The sequence below is a fragment of the Phaenicophaeus curvirostris genome, chromosome 13 (assembly GCF_032191515.1).
Source record: "Phaenicophaeus curvirostris isolate KB17595 chromosome 13, BPBGC_Pcur_1.0, whole genome shotgun sequence".
Classification (NCBI taxonomy): domain Eukaryota; kingdom Metazoa; phylum Chordata; class Aves; order Cuculiformes; family Cuculidae; genus Phaenicophaeus; species Phaenicophaeus curvirostris.
In genome coordinates, this window is record NC_091404.1 from 9,365,537 (window position 1) to 9,379,499 (window position 13,963).

A 13,963-nucleotide genomic window follows, 5' to 3' on the forward strand; every position below is an offset into this window, starting at 1 on the left:
AGCTAGAAGAGCAGGAAAAGTAAAGTCCATAAAACCTTGTAATCATCAGCACGATCTACTGGGTTACTGAAATACTGGATGGATTCAAGAAATTTGGAATTGTGATAATCCTAGTAAGATTTAAAGTAAACAGTCAAAGCAAAATTAAACTATATTCAGTATCTATTCTGATTAAGTTAGTGTTGCATAATTATTCTTAAACTAATGAAACTGTTTGTGTGCTAACTAATATAAGGGGGAAAGTTTCTCATGTGTGAGTAGAACTGTATTATGTCAAATGTCTCTGTAAAATATTCATTTCTTTACCTTTGCCCAAAACTTTACCTATAAAGATCTGTGACTGAGAGTGAAACATTAAAAAACATGCCTGAGAGGAGAGGTCGTTTTTGTCTTTAAATATTTCTTTCCCTTTGTATTAAATCTGAAGTTTCAGCAAAAAGAAAGATACTACAATGTGATGTCAGGGTTAAAAAAAAAAATAAATAAAACAATCCACCTGCATTTACATTACAGCCAAAGCAAAGAAATAAAACTACCATGGACACTGAGGGGTTCTTAGAGTAAGATGGACTTCCCTTTATTTTGAATATAATTGCCAACTATGTGAAAAGTCCCTAAAGACCTCAGCTAAAAATAAGCATTTATGATTTATAAAATGTTTAACCAGTTAACCTTCATGTTAAACATTCCTTAAAGTAAGGCATCCTTCAGGTAAAGTACTACTATGCCCATTTTACAATGAAGAAGTAAAAACGTGGGAAATATTTACTCAAAAAATTGTCTCCACCTCTAGAGGCCCATGAGACTACAGATATTCAAACCCTCTGGAAAAGGTCTGAGAGTTTTGAAATTAGAGTAGACATTATTCAGGCTTGGCTTCTACCTTAGGAAGACTCCAAATTTTTATATGAAAGCTCATATCCACAAAAATTTGAGCAGGGACTTACAACTTGGTCCACACAGCTATCTAGCTATCCCATGTAACTACTGATCAGCAAAAGCGTCTCCATACCTTACTGTCGACTCACTCAACCATCCCATCCCTTATATCAGTTGATCTTAATTTATGTTCAATTTACTTGTAGATTGGAAGTTATTAGAGTAAATAATTACAGTAACCAGTTACAGTTTGGAAATCGGGAGAACTGAAGAAAGAATTCAGAGAAATAACCTGATCTACTATTGTAAAGAGAATCAATCATCCATCTCCTTCCATTAGTCTTTTTGGCAATCCTGTGTCACTGTTGTCACAAGCGTGGATAACGATGCCACATTAATTCTCCTTTTGAGAAAGGAGCTACAAGATTTGACTCTGTAACTGTGTCCTATCTGACCTTGGGGAATCTTTGGGGAAAGCTTCCCATCAAATGCAGTTACAGTTTTTACTGGAAGAGAATTACTGAGTTGGGCCCATGCGTTATAACTTGAATGCACGACAGAAAAATATACAACCAATCTTCTGTTTCTACTAGAAATAAATCATCAGTACATAAACAAAGATTCTTCAGATCCAAACCAATATGAGAAATTACATTTTCAAAGTAATTTCAACAAGCCTGCTCAGAGGTGATGGACAAGCGGTGGAACGAAGAGACAGCTACTGGAAATTTCTAGTGTAACAACAACAGTTCCTTTAAGTACATTTACTAAGCAGGAGATAAGTTGCATTTCCCAATCTACGCCATCCCAATTCAAAGGAAGCAAAAACCCCTTTGTTGCAAATATTACAGAAGAAAGAACTGGAAAAGAAGAAAGCCATCCTGTATTTCATAACAGAAGCAATTCCCTCCCTTCCTTCAAGACTACATGCTGCTCTCAAAGCAATGTGAACTGCTGTACCGCTGCTGTCAGGGTGAGCAGGCAGAAGAGGACATATGGCCTTTTGTACTGTTCCCAAGATGCTGCATGTATAAAAAAAAAAATAAAAAAAATTTTCAAAAAGCATTATCCAAGCTGGAAGAAACCCAAGCCATCTTAAACATTTGTTTATTGCAGTTTGGAAGACCTTTTAAGAAATAAACAACAAACAACCCTTAGACACATAATCCTAGATCTAAATGGTAGATGGGAATGAAGCAGAAAACATGCATTATTTTGGGTAAACCATGTGTTATTTTGGTGAAACTTTTGCTGCCATGCTTATTTGAGAGTTTCTCTGTAACTACATATCATTTCTATTACTTTGGCTATGACTAACGAGTTAACAACACTATTTACACTAGTACTGTTGTATCATTAGAAACAACAAGATTATGTACTTTAATTCTAATGCCAGCACAATTATTTTAACACCAAGTGTGTCAGATCTGACTCTATACCCCCTAAATTAATTTCAGAGTAGTGGCTAAATAAAATGACATACTTCTTTGTGCTTTTGTTATAACATGCTCATGTGCAGCAAACTGTGAAGAAAATGTAGTAATTAGAGGTTAAATTAATCCCTGACAGACAGGCAGCTTAGTAAAGCTGGGCCCTCTTCAGAAAACACAGCATAAAGCTTGCCAGTCTTTCAGAATTAGGCACAAAGAACAGACGAGATTGGCAAGTCCCTCACCACTGCAATCCAACCAAAGGGTAACGCTGAAAAGTCGGAGTAAGTCTTCGAGCAGCCAAAACTACCAGGCAGATCTTGTGACAAATGTGATTTAGAGCTCCAAGCAATTGTTGCTGCAGCCGCTCTAACTGCCTGATCAGGATCAACCACTCGAAATTAAAGACAGCCTTTTGCACAGCAGAACAGGCTTCAAACCGCTCTATAATCAACCTCGAGACATTCATAAAAGCTAACAATGGCTTTATATTTCACAACATAACTAGAAAGTTACCTTGCTTCTTCTGATTTTAATGCAGGTAATGGATTTCATTGCCCACAAGAGAGAAAAATATTCTGTGTTATTCTGAAAACAATAAATAGGTATGCTTGGGGTAGGTGTAACTCCCAAACCTGCTCAGAGTCCTGAATTACTTAAATCTAAAGAAAAAGAAACTTCCACAGAAATGCAAAAGAAAAACAACACAAGACAAAAGAGGCAGTCAGATCATGTTGATGATATCCAGTTAGTATTTCTTTTTTGTGTGTGTCAACAGAAGTAAATGTTTTTCCTGATCTCTCTAGCTGTGGCATAACAAAAGTAGCCGTTTTTAAAATCCATGCAAACACAGCTGGTTATCAGAAGGGCAGAAACTGAAGGGTGCTTGCTCTGTGCTGTGCAAAAAGTGCCCTGGCTTCCCCATGCTGATAAATCTTGGCTTAGGAATTGCGGACACACCCCCACATACGTCCCACTTGACTTACACCTTGCCTCCAAAGGTGGAAGGTGCAAAAAACTGGCTTCCCCCTGGGCTAACACTGATGCCACTCAATAGATTGCTTGACATGGGGTGAAACGATAACGTAGTTAACACCCTTCCCTGCAGAGGTAATCTATACGGTGTCTGCGGCAGACTGAGCCCCCAGCTGTCCCTGCCTGAACCCGAAAGCACAACAGGCAGCGGCAGTTGGATCACTAGGTAAATTCAAAAGAAAAGGAAAAAGCCAGCATTACAATTAAATCAAAAGAAGGGGGTTGTCGAGATTGCAGATCAGTGTGGGAGTGCATTAACACCACTGGTATTTCTGTACTACCCAGATCATCAATTATTAACAAATTAGGACATGCCTGATGGGGTACTTATGTAACACTTCTTTATCAATAAAACTGCCAAGTCCCTCGCAGGGAAAAGCGGAGCAGATTTCAACAAGTCTTAATACGCCTCCTCCCTTTGGACAGGGTACAACAATGAATTCTGCTTTCCCCCTCCTCAGCCTGGCCACCCATCCCCAAAGAGCAATTTTGGCCAGTTGGGCAGCCCCTGCTCCAAGCGCGGGGCGCACCCCAGCCTCTCGTCAGCAGCAGCCCTTTAATCAGGTCAGCGCTTATCAATGGGTCATTGTAGCAACGAGGCAGCGCTCAGAGTAAAAGGACCATATGAAATCCTGCATCTCCCACGCCTGGGCCCCACGGGCACTTCACTGGCCCCACAGAAACAGCCATCGGCCACCTGCTACCTGGGCACAGCCGATGTCCCCCAGCCAGTCCAGCTGGATGGGCTGCCTGGGAGGGAGGGGAGGAACGAAACCCACAACTCTTTCCCCTGCCCAACCCTTTGGGCACAACTGTTCCTCCCAAGGACCAAAGGGCCAGCTAAAATTCAGCCTGCAGAGCCAATATCCTTCTCCCTGCTTCACTTCCTCCAACAGCCAAGAGTGAGCAGGGTAGGGGGCACACAACAATCCTGCTTCCCGACTGAAGGGCCCAATTCTTGAGCCCTTAACTCTAGGATCAAATCGGAGTCTCATCTGCTCTAAAATGAGAAAGGACTGCTAGGACAGGCCCTGGGAGAGGAAAGACTGGAGCACTCTCCTACTGCCTGGCCTAACAAACACCTTTCAGTTCATCCATGACACACACCAAAGTAAACAGCTCTAAAAAGAGCTACTGCACAAAAAAAAAAGTGCTGCACAAAATAAGTATTTTCTTCTAGAAGGAAACCAGTGACTTAGTAACACATTTCCTTCCATTTAAAATCCAAAAATTGTCATCAATGGGGAGGCTTCCCAAGAGGAATAAGAACTCCTCATAGCTCATTTGCATTTGCTAGTTATCCCTCTCTGACTGCACCGCTCTCTGGTAGCGCAACTGGTGACTTTGAAAGTGATGGAGTCATATCCCAAGACCCACAAGTCCTGCTTATGCTGTCACCCTGAGATATACCTTCATTTGGAACAGAGCTAACAGGTCTGTCCATTGCAACTGCAATGAAAAAACACCTACCAGAAAACAAGGACATAAAGTGAAACCTTTAACTGACAAATACTTCAATTTTCTGTGCAAAGCACCAGCTGTAATAGTAAAGAGCAGGGGAAGGAGACCACAGTGCAATGCAAACACAGACTGTCTTGCAAAGTTTCCCTTCAGCTGCTGGCAGCCCTGAAAGGGGTTACAGAAAGTTAAAACTGTGTTATTGATCACTGCCTATTCTGCAGGGCTGGTTCGTTCTTTTTAAAAATAAATAGCATTGTTCTTTTGTTGTTTTCACTTAAAACAATACTCCAGTATCTTCTAATATCTGGTCCAATCTGAAACAACGCTAATGAGGGTAGTACTAAATGCCTAAACAGTTTCTTCTCATATTTCTTAAGCAATTGCCTTTTTTAGTGCACTGCTTTTATGGGTACACAAAACAAAACTTACTATGAGTACACAAAGGTACCGTGCACATTTGGCATTTTACAGCAAGTTCCACTTCAAAATTACTGGCAAGGAAGAAAGTTCTGCATAATTTTAACACACAACATCTGAAAAAATTAGAACAGTCCCAACTGTTCTTTGAGATGTATAAAAGAACAGTTGAAAAACTTACAGTTGACTGGTGCTACCTAGGTTACCCGTCAATGGCATTGAAACTGGTATATTATTAAGAGAGGTGTATGATGGGAATTGGTTTATTGTGCTGATCCATAGTAACCAACTCCTGTTCGTCCATCATTTATCTCTCTCACCAGCGACATATGGGTTTGTCTATTCACACTCTCAGCATTCTCTCTGCTCCAACAAACAGTCAGCCTTTTCTGCTGGGATAAGGAGATTTTTTAGTTACATCCATTATGTGCATATCAACATTTATGGCAGGAAGATAATTGCCAAAGAGCTCAGGGGGATAAAAGCTCCCTCTTTATAACACAAACCCCCTTAAAAAATCAATATTGATATAAAACAGTTCAACGCAAAGCCTTGGCGTGTCTTCTGCTTCCCTCAGTTCAAAATACTTTTTTTTTTTTTATTAATTTTTGACACAGCAAGTCAAACTGGAACATCAGGTGAAAGCCTTTGTAATGAGTTACACTACTGCTCGTCCCACACAGGAAAAAATAGCAGTGTACAATATTAATTGTTCCTTAAAGGAGTGAGTGGCAAATGTTTCAGATATAAAGAGAGTTCCTTGGAGAGGTTCCAGCATAATTTAAACAGATTTAGCTATCTTTATTTGGAGACCATACCAATTACTAATGAATCCTAACTTTTAGTCACCTTTGCCCAAATGTTGAAAAATGCTGACACTCAGAAACAGCCAGCACAGGGGAACAATGAAAACCTGTGGATCCTTCTTTTTTCCCTGTTTAAGGAGCTCAGACAACCTTCTACTACTCCATCCCCCAGTTTGGGTAAATCCATTTGTCGCAGCTTCTGCAAGATTTATTTCATTTTCCCATGGCTGCATACTCATAAAAGTTATTTTAAGGAGACTTTCATCAGAGTAGCAAGGAACATAGAACATTTATTGATTAAATGACTGGGAACTGGTGAGTTGCACTGTACTTAACCTACAGAACGACTCTGGGATTTTACCTACTGTTATCCTTGCCCTTGTGTTACCTTCTGTCTTCCTAACTTTTGTCTCTCTCATGGAGCCCAGGTCGTTCCTTGTCCTACAGCAGCATCCAGGCAGGTTAGTGACCGTTTAAGTCAGGGCAAGAACCTCAGCCTGACACCTTGGATCATCAACTCTTGCAAGTAAATCTCCCTGTATGCTCAGAAAGCATCTAGCACAATAGCTCCCTAGTCCCATTTAAAATCTCTGAATGTTACCACATTGTAACATGTGTAACAAGGTCAGTGAAAAACAAAACCAAACACACTATATTTATAAAATGCTTCTACCTGTGTAACAGGAAGCCATACAAAAGACTTAAAAAAAATGTAACTGCCTCCTGTAATTACTAATGTCCCCCAACCTTTTTAACAACTACCTTATCTTTAAAAAAATCCTAGAGAATTTGCAGGTTTGAACTACTTAGTTACAAGGGACTAAAAGTGAAGCCCTGTCAATATTTGCTTTTCTGATTCTGAAGTATTATTTAAAAGGATTAAAAATAGAGATGAAAAGCCTCAGGTTAAAAAAAAAAACAACAAACCTCTAAAAATAAAAAGCTAAATTAAATTTGAGCTGCTCAGTTCTAAACGTTAAACAGCTTTTCACTCACTCAAGAGGAGCTGTTAACTGCATATTACCTGCTTTAAAATACATACTATTTGTTTTTTATCCCTGAGCAACAGACTATTTCCTGGTTGAGTTTAAAAACTCAGTGACGTTCCAATTTCAACCCACACATGTGTGTCACTGTCAACGTCAGTGGCAGGAAAACATTAGAAGTCACCCCTTGCTAATGCTTTCCTAACATGGAATTTCCTCATATCTTGCTCCCTCAGCCCACCTCCTCCCTTCAGCTGAGAGCATCTTTCCCAAATTGCCTCCTCCCCCCGCTTTCTAAACATATGGCAGGGAGAGAGAACTGAAAATGGTCAGTGCCAGAACTAGATCGCTGCTTTTTTAGGTGCTAGCGTGTCACTTACTCAAACTGCTCCCGCCTGCCTTGCAATTCGGAGCATCCCCCACCGGTGCCCGTGTGCTCCCTCATCACCTGGCAGCCCCCACCCCGCACACACACACACAGACACAGACAGACAGACAGACACCCGGATTGTGCGGGAGGAGGGATGCGGTGCACCCGGCGCCCGGGGCGGGGGCAGCAGCGCTCGCTGCCGGCAGGTTCAAGGCTGTTCCTCCTCCTGCAAGCACCAGATGGTCCATCTCGCACATCACAAGCTTTATTTCCCCCGGAGCTGCGGGAGAGGCAGCCCCCACCCCGGGACACGGGCATCACCCGGGGATTCATGGAATGGTTTGGGCTGCAAGAGACCTTAAAAACATCATCTAATTCCAACCCCCGCTGCCACGGGCAGGGACACGTCCCACCAGACCAAGCTCGAGGCCCATCCAACCCGGCCTTGAACACTCACAGGGATGGGGCAGCCACAACTTCCCTGGATAACCTGTGCCAGAGCCTCACCACCCTCATCGTCAAGGATTTCTTCCTAACGCCTGGTCTAAATCTTCCTCTCTCCAACTTCAAGCCGTTCCCCCTCGTCCTATCACTCCATGCCCTTATAAAATGTCCCTGCCCAGCTTTCCTGCAGCCCCTCCAGGTCGCTATCAGGTCTCCTCGGAGCCTTCTCTTCTCCAGGCTGAACGACCCCATCTCTCCCAGCCTGTCCTCATAGCAGAGCTGCTCCAGCCCTCGGATCATCTTCGTAGAACCTCCCCTGGACCCGTTCCAACAGTTCCATCTCCTTATGTCGGGGGATATCGCGGGGCTGAGCAGGGAAACACCCCCATTATATAAGGGGGGGGGAGCCCCTCGCCCCTCCCGGCGCCCCCGCACGGCGGGGAAGGGGCAGCCGCCGTTCGCCTGGCGGGGCGGGGGAGGAGAAGGAGGAGGAGGAGGAGGTGGAGGAGGAGGAGGAGGGAGGCTCTTCGTGCAGCTCCCGTGCCAGGAGGCTCCCCGCAAGCCTCCTCCGCTTCCGACGGGAGGAGGCGAGGCGACCCCGCACGCCGCGTCGCGGCACCCGCCGGGGCGATCGCGGCGCCGTCCCCGCTCCGCAGCCGCGCAAAACAAAAGCGCCCTTTTAATTTATTGTTCGGGGGGGTTGGGGGAGAGGCAGGGCTGCGTGAAAGGAAACGAAAGCCCGTTTTCTTGCCAGAAACGGCCGTTCTCCCCGGGATCCCTCCGAGTGCCCCTGGTGACAGCCCCCCCCGCCAGCCGAACCCGAACAAAAGCCGCGGGGCCCCGGTCCCCGCCGAGCAACAGGCCGGGGAAGGCACCGGGAGCCGGGATCGCCCCTGGGCTGGGGGAGAGGGGCAGCCCCGGCTCGGGAGGAGACGTGGGACCGAGCCGGCGAGCGCCTTGTTTACCCTGCGATTGCCCTGAACCCCGAGCTTTAATCGCAGGGGTGAGAAAACCAAAACAGTTTAAATCGTGAGTCAGCACGCGTTTTATTTCAAACGCGCGGATGGTCTGGGAGCGAGCGGCACAGGCGGCGCGTTCGCAGCATCCCCCTCACCTCGGGGCTGTCCCCGCTGCGGGGGGCGCACACGCACCCCGAAAAGGAGGCGGCACGACGGGCTCCGCACCCCTCGGGAATAACCCGGGGCTCCTTCGGGGCTCGGCGGAGCCTTTTGTTCCCAATCCTGCCGAGATAACGTGCACTTCAGGCTCCCCGAAGAGCCGGGCGCGCCGCGGCCAACGCCAACGCCGGAGTTGTTAGGAAAAAAAAAATAAATAACGCCGCTCCAGAGCACCGCCGACCCCTCTACGAGTGACACCTTCCCGGAGGAGCCCCCCACGCCACGGAGGGTTTCTCCTTCCAAGTTTAACCGAGCCCCCCCGGTGGCGGGCGGCTGCGTTTACACGGGATCCTTGGGGCACCGGCGCTGCCCCCATCCCGGGACCGGCAGCATCCACCCCCTCCTCCTCCTGCTGCTCCCGGTGACACCGAGCGGGCTGCCCCCTCCCTGCCCCGCACATCACCTCCTTCACCTCCATTATAAAGCCCGCGGGCCCCCTCCCCTCCTCTCCCCGGACTGACACCGGCTCTCACCAGAAAGGAGGATGGGGGGGGGGGGGGGTTGTAGACCCCGAATTTCTGGTTTCTTCTCCTCCGGAGCGCCCCACGGACACGACCGCAGCCCGCACAAGGTGGGCGCTTCACTGAACGGCGACGGCAAACTTTACAGAGCCCGGCGGAGAGCGGCTCCGGCCGCCGCCGCGCCGAGCCCGGCCGAGCAACTATTCCGAGGGTGTTTAAGTCGTTTTAAATCAACTCCTGCTTTCCCGGCCCCGTATCGATTGCAAATGCTACTTACTGGAATATGCGGCTCCATGCGTGGTGCTTCTACCCGCTGGGAAACCAGCAGCATCTTGGACTGGGGATCAACCGGCTTTTAGATCCACTTTGGCTGTATTTAGCAAAACCCAGCACCGCGAAGGACTCCGAGGCTGTTTTCTCCTTTTAGGTTCCAGACAAGTTCATCCTGGCGTTGCAGTTTGCTAATGATTCACTGTCTGTCTCAATCTGCTCACTACATTTCCATCAACCCACAGCTTCCTCACTTAGAAGGTGGAGTTTGTGGGGTTTAAGTTACTGATAGGCATATCTAAGTGCTGTGTCACTCAAAGAGGAGGAGACACACACTCACACACACATCCACACACACTGTCACACACACACACACAAACGGCTCTAGGCTTAAAGGAGAAGTAACACTTTCTTCTCCTCAGAAACTGGAAACCTCATAGATCTAAGGATTTCTCTTTTTTTTTTTTTTTCCTTCTCTGCGTGAAAGCGAAAATCGTGCAGCTTATGGAAAGCATTGTTACACGCAAAAAGCTGCTTAGAGTGTTTAGTGCCTTCTCTGTAAAGCTTCAACTTCATTTAGTACGAAAGTAGGGTAGGTCAGAAAGGTGCTGGCAATTAATGGATTTTTTTTTTTCAAATCAAAGTGTACAAATCACTGAAGAGACAGCCTGAGGCATGAACCGTAAAGGCTCAACTTACTCTTAAAACGTGTAGTTTCCTGTCTCCTTATGCCAATACGATACAATATGCAGCACTCTTAACATTAACTCATAAAAGGGTTAAACTCGTCTCACACAGGTGAACCCAGGTTACCAAGAAGGAAACAGTGGAGTTGTTTCATTTTCCCCCTTTGTGCTATGCACATGTAGGTACAATTCTGAATAGAGAGCTCCCATAAAACCATGCACTTCTCATATGACTATAAATGTGTTTGTTATAAGCTGCAGTCTCTCGAGTATTAATTTTGACAGACTATCAACTGAAAGATGAGAACCTATTCAGACCTCCTCTTGGATTAAGCAGAAAGGACTGGGAAGAGCAAGCTGCAGGCATCTAGCAGAGCACACAGGGTCCACAAATAATTGCTGGTATAATTTCTTTTCATTACCTTGCTAAATCAGTACAATTATCACCCTTGTCCTGATACACTGGAGATACTAGAAACCCTATCCCAGCACATTTGACTCAATGGATGAAGTGTAGAAAACATAGTATCGTTCCTAATAAAATATCGGATTTTTAAAAATCATTCCTAAATTAGTAGCATTAATAAATTATGCTCTATAAAAGTAAGAAGGAAGTTTTTTGAATAAATTTGAATTAATACAGCAAAATACATACAAGTGGAGCCAGAATCTGGCTTGAATGTCCTGGAAGTATTCTACGCAAGCAATCATCTTCAACTTGCAGTTAACTCATAGACTAAACGCATCTTTGTTCCCTGAGTTAATATCAGCTCATCAACAGAGTAAAATTTGTTTTCACTTTTGCTGACACCTCTAGCTTTCCTGTAACTGATGTAAAAACAGGCCCACTCCTCTGAGCAGTATTTGTGTTACTACTGTTTACATTGTTTGGAAGTTTAGGCATTTGCTTTTCTAATGATTTTGCCTTCTGTATTATTTAAAATTACTTCAATGTATTTTGTCTATGGAAAAAAAAAGAATCACAGAAATAACAAACTTGTGTGATGTAAGCATCCTGAATTCTATGGACTCTAGGGGTCTGATCTCAAAAGGTTTCTAAGGTGTCTAAGGGGAGGAGTATCAACACCTGATGTTTGGGTTTGTTGGGTTGCCCAGATTGAATGTACAACCCTCACTCTGATGCCAGGACTCAAACCACAGCATTAGGGCATCAGCATGGGATCGAAAAGACTCAATGTGATGAGCAGGAGTCACCTAAAAGGAGCAAGCTCAGTGGAGACGTGTTCATCATGCATGAATTAAGCTCCACCTGCAAGGAGGTGCCGCTGTCTGCCTAGTATGCAATGTCTGGAACACTCCCTTGGAGGTATATGTGTTCGTGTAAAGGCTCCCATCTTTCTGCCTGGAGAGATTTTTTGACTAAAGTACACATAAATGAAACATGTGGGACACACAGGGAATCCCATATTGTTAGGTTGTACTGGGCCTACTGAGAACACCATGCTTAGATGACGAATGCGTGGCAGGTCCGTGTCAGCTTTTCTATGCAGCAGTAAACCAGAAGTTTTGGACAAACCATGTCATTCATGACTCTTGCCAGACATGCGAAGCTCCTGATAAATGGAAAAAGTCCTAAGGAATGTCATTTGCTTCATTCACTTCATAAAACTAGACCAAAGGACTTCCCAAAAAGGAAGGCGACATGATTAGGGTGTATAGGAGTCCTACCTGTACCTGCTCATGCAGCAGGAATGATGCTGCTGTCTTTAGTTATCAAGGGGACCTGCTTGCCAGATGGTGGTTTGTTCTCTCCTCTGTAAGGTGGGATATTCTTTCAGATGCAAATCAGATTGAGACAAGTAATGGTAGTTTAATGGTTGGACTCGATGATCCATTGGGTCCTTTCCAACCTAGTGATTCTATAACTCTATGATTCTAAGTACTTCTATCAGTTGGACAGTCCACAACAGAATTGTGGCAACATTTTCTTTTTTGAATCTACTGGTTCAAGCTGCATGAGGTCTGGATTTCACTCTGGCAGCCCGATGCCACGTGTCCCCATGCTGCCAAGGGCGGCTCTGGACTGACCAGGTGAAGCTGTAAAGTAAGTGCTGGGATGCTCAACAGCGTCACAACAAGGACAGGTTTGTGCGCACACAGAAGCTTAATTCCAGGCAGCATGAGAATTTAACAAAAAAGTAACACTCTTGCAGAGATAATGGCTAAATAGGGTGTTTCAGGGTTGCAATTTTGGTCTTTGGTGATTAAATTGTGAGTCCTTCTTTCAGCGATTTAGTACAGCTGACCCGGGGGAAGCCCAGGCTCTTCTGGAATCAATGACAAAATTTGCACTGGCCTCTTCAGAGCAGTATTTTATCTCCCTAGGTTAGGCCTACCCTAAGCAAATTACAGACTACTTTATTATTGTTCTTCTGTCTTATTTTGGAAAGGTGAGCTGTAGAATTCTGCAGAAAAGAAGCAAAAGAAGCACCGAGGCTGTTGTTATAGCCACAGGCTGAGGCTTGCAAAAATGTATCCTAGTACCTCAAATGCATCCGCAATCATCGAACCCAGACCTGACTGGCCAGGATTAATCCTATTCTTTATCAATTTTATAGTAGTTTGCCATATTTTACTTAGCACCTTTAATATCCATAGAAAATATAATTTGCTTTGTATACTTCATAAAACTAGCGTAATTTCTTTCCAAAGAGAGATGTCTTATTCAAGAGCCTGAGAGCTGAGAAGTTAGAACTGTATCTAAAGAATAACAAACTGGTGAAAGGTGTGCACCACAATGTATCACTGAAAAAAACCAAACCTCAGACCAGAACCATTGCTTGTCCTGTACCCCATACTTTTCCAAAAAGTGGTATCTTTTTACCTGCCTAAGGTGAACCGTTGGAAAGCTACAATGGGCTAAATAATCACCCAATATGATCACCAAAGTGAAATAATCACGCACTCGAGAGATAACCTTGATGAGCTGTGTGAGCAACAGGCACTGCCAATATGAGGTAGCCAAGGGCTAGAGGAAAGATTTGCACCTTTCAGGTTGGTGTGAACTAAACATGCTAAAAACTGACCATCCAGGCAACTTTACTGCTGGGACTGTGTTCTCCCAGCAACTGTACCTGACTCTCAACTTGCCTCTGGGTGGTCCTGACATCAGTAAGGACAAGAGTCCAAGCTCGCGAGGGCTGCTCTGCAGAGTTCTTGTACACTGAAGGGAAGCAGCAACTGAGCAGTGTAAGGATTCACCGAAGGATTAATAAATTTGTCAGTGACCCAGAATCAGATGGATGGAAATCATGTGATGCTTGCTACTTGCATGTTTTGTGACCTGAAATCAGGTGAAATCAATGTCTTTGGCTGAAATACACTTTGAGTGTATGTTTATTGAAAGCTAAAATGCGAAGTAAAGCTCCCGGGGAGTAAAATCACATGGAGGGCACCAAATATACACAAGTCTTCATAAGCCAAAACATGAGTTTATCCTAATTCTACCCAAAATACAAACCCTGAGCATGTAAGCATGAGGTACAAAATTCAAGAGAAAGATGTATGAACAGGGATGCG

At 44.7% G+C, this 13,963-nt stretch overlaps 1 protein-coding gene across 2 annotated transcripts in view; it reads right to left on the reverse strand.

Moving 5' to 3' along the window:
• Positions 1-10,045, reverse strand: part of MAMLD1 (mastermind like domain containing 1) — an 84,056-nt gene extending 74,011 nt beyond the window's left edge. The window contains exon 1 of one of the 2 annotated variants that reach the window (XM_069867305.1): positions 9,745-10,045. In XM_069867305.1, the coding sequence (XP_069723406.1) occupies positions 9,745-9,798 (54 nt within the window). In that variant the 5' untranslated portion in view covers positions 9,799-10,045. The remainder of the gene's footprint in view (positions 1-9,744) is intronic. The other variant, XM_069867304.1, reaches the window with a different exon arrangement.
• Positions 10,046-13,963: the final 3,918 nt, after the last annotated feature.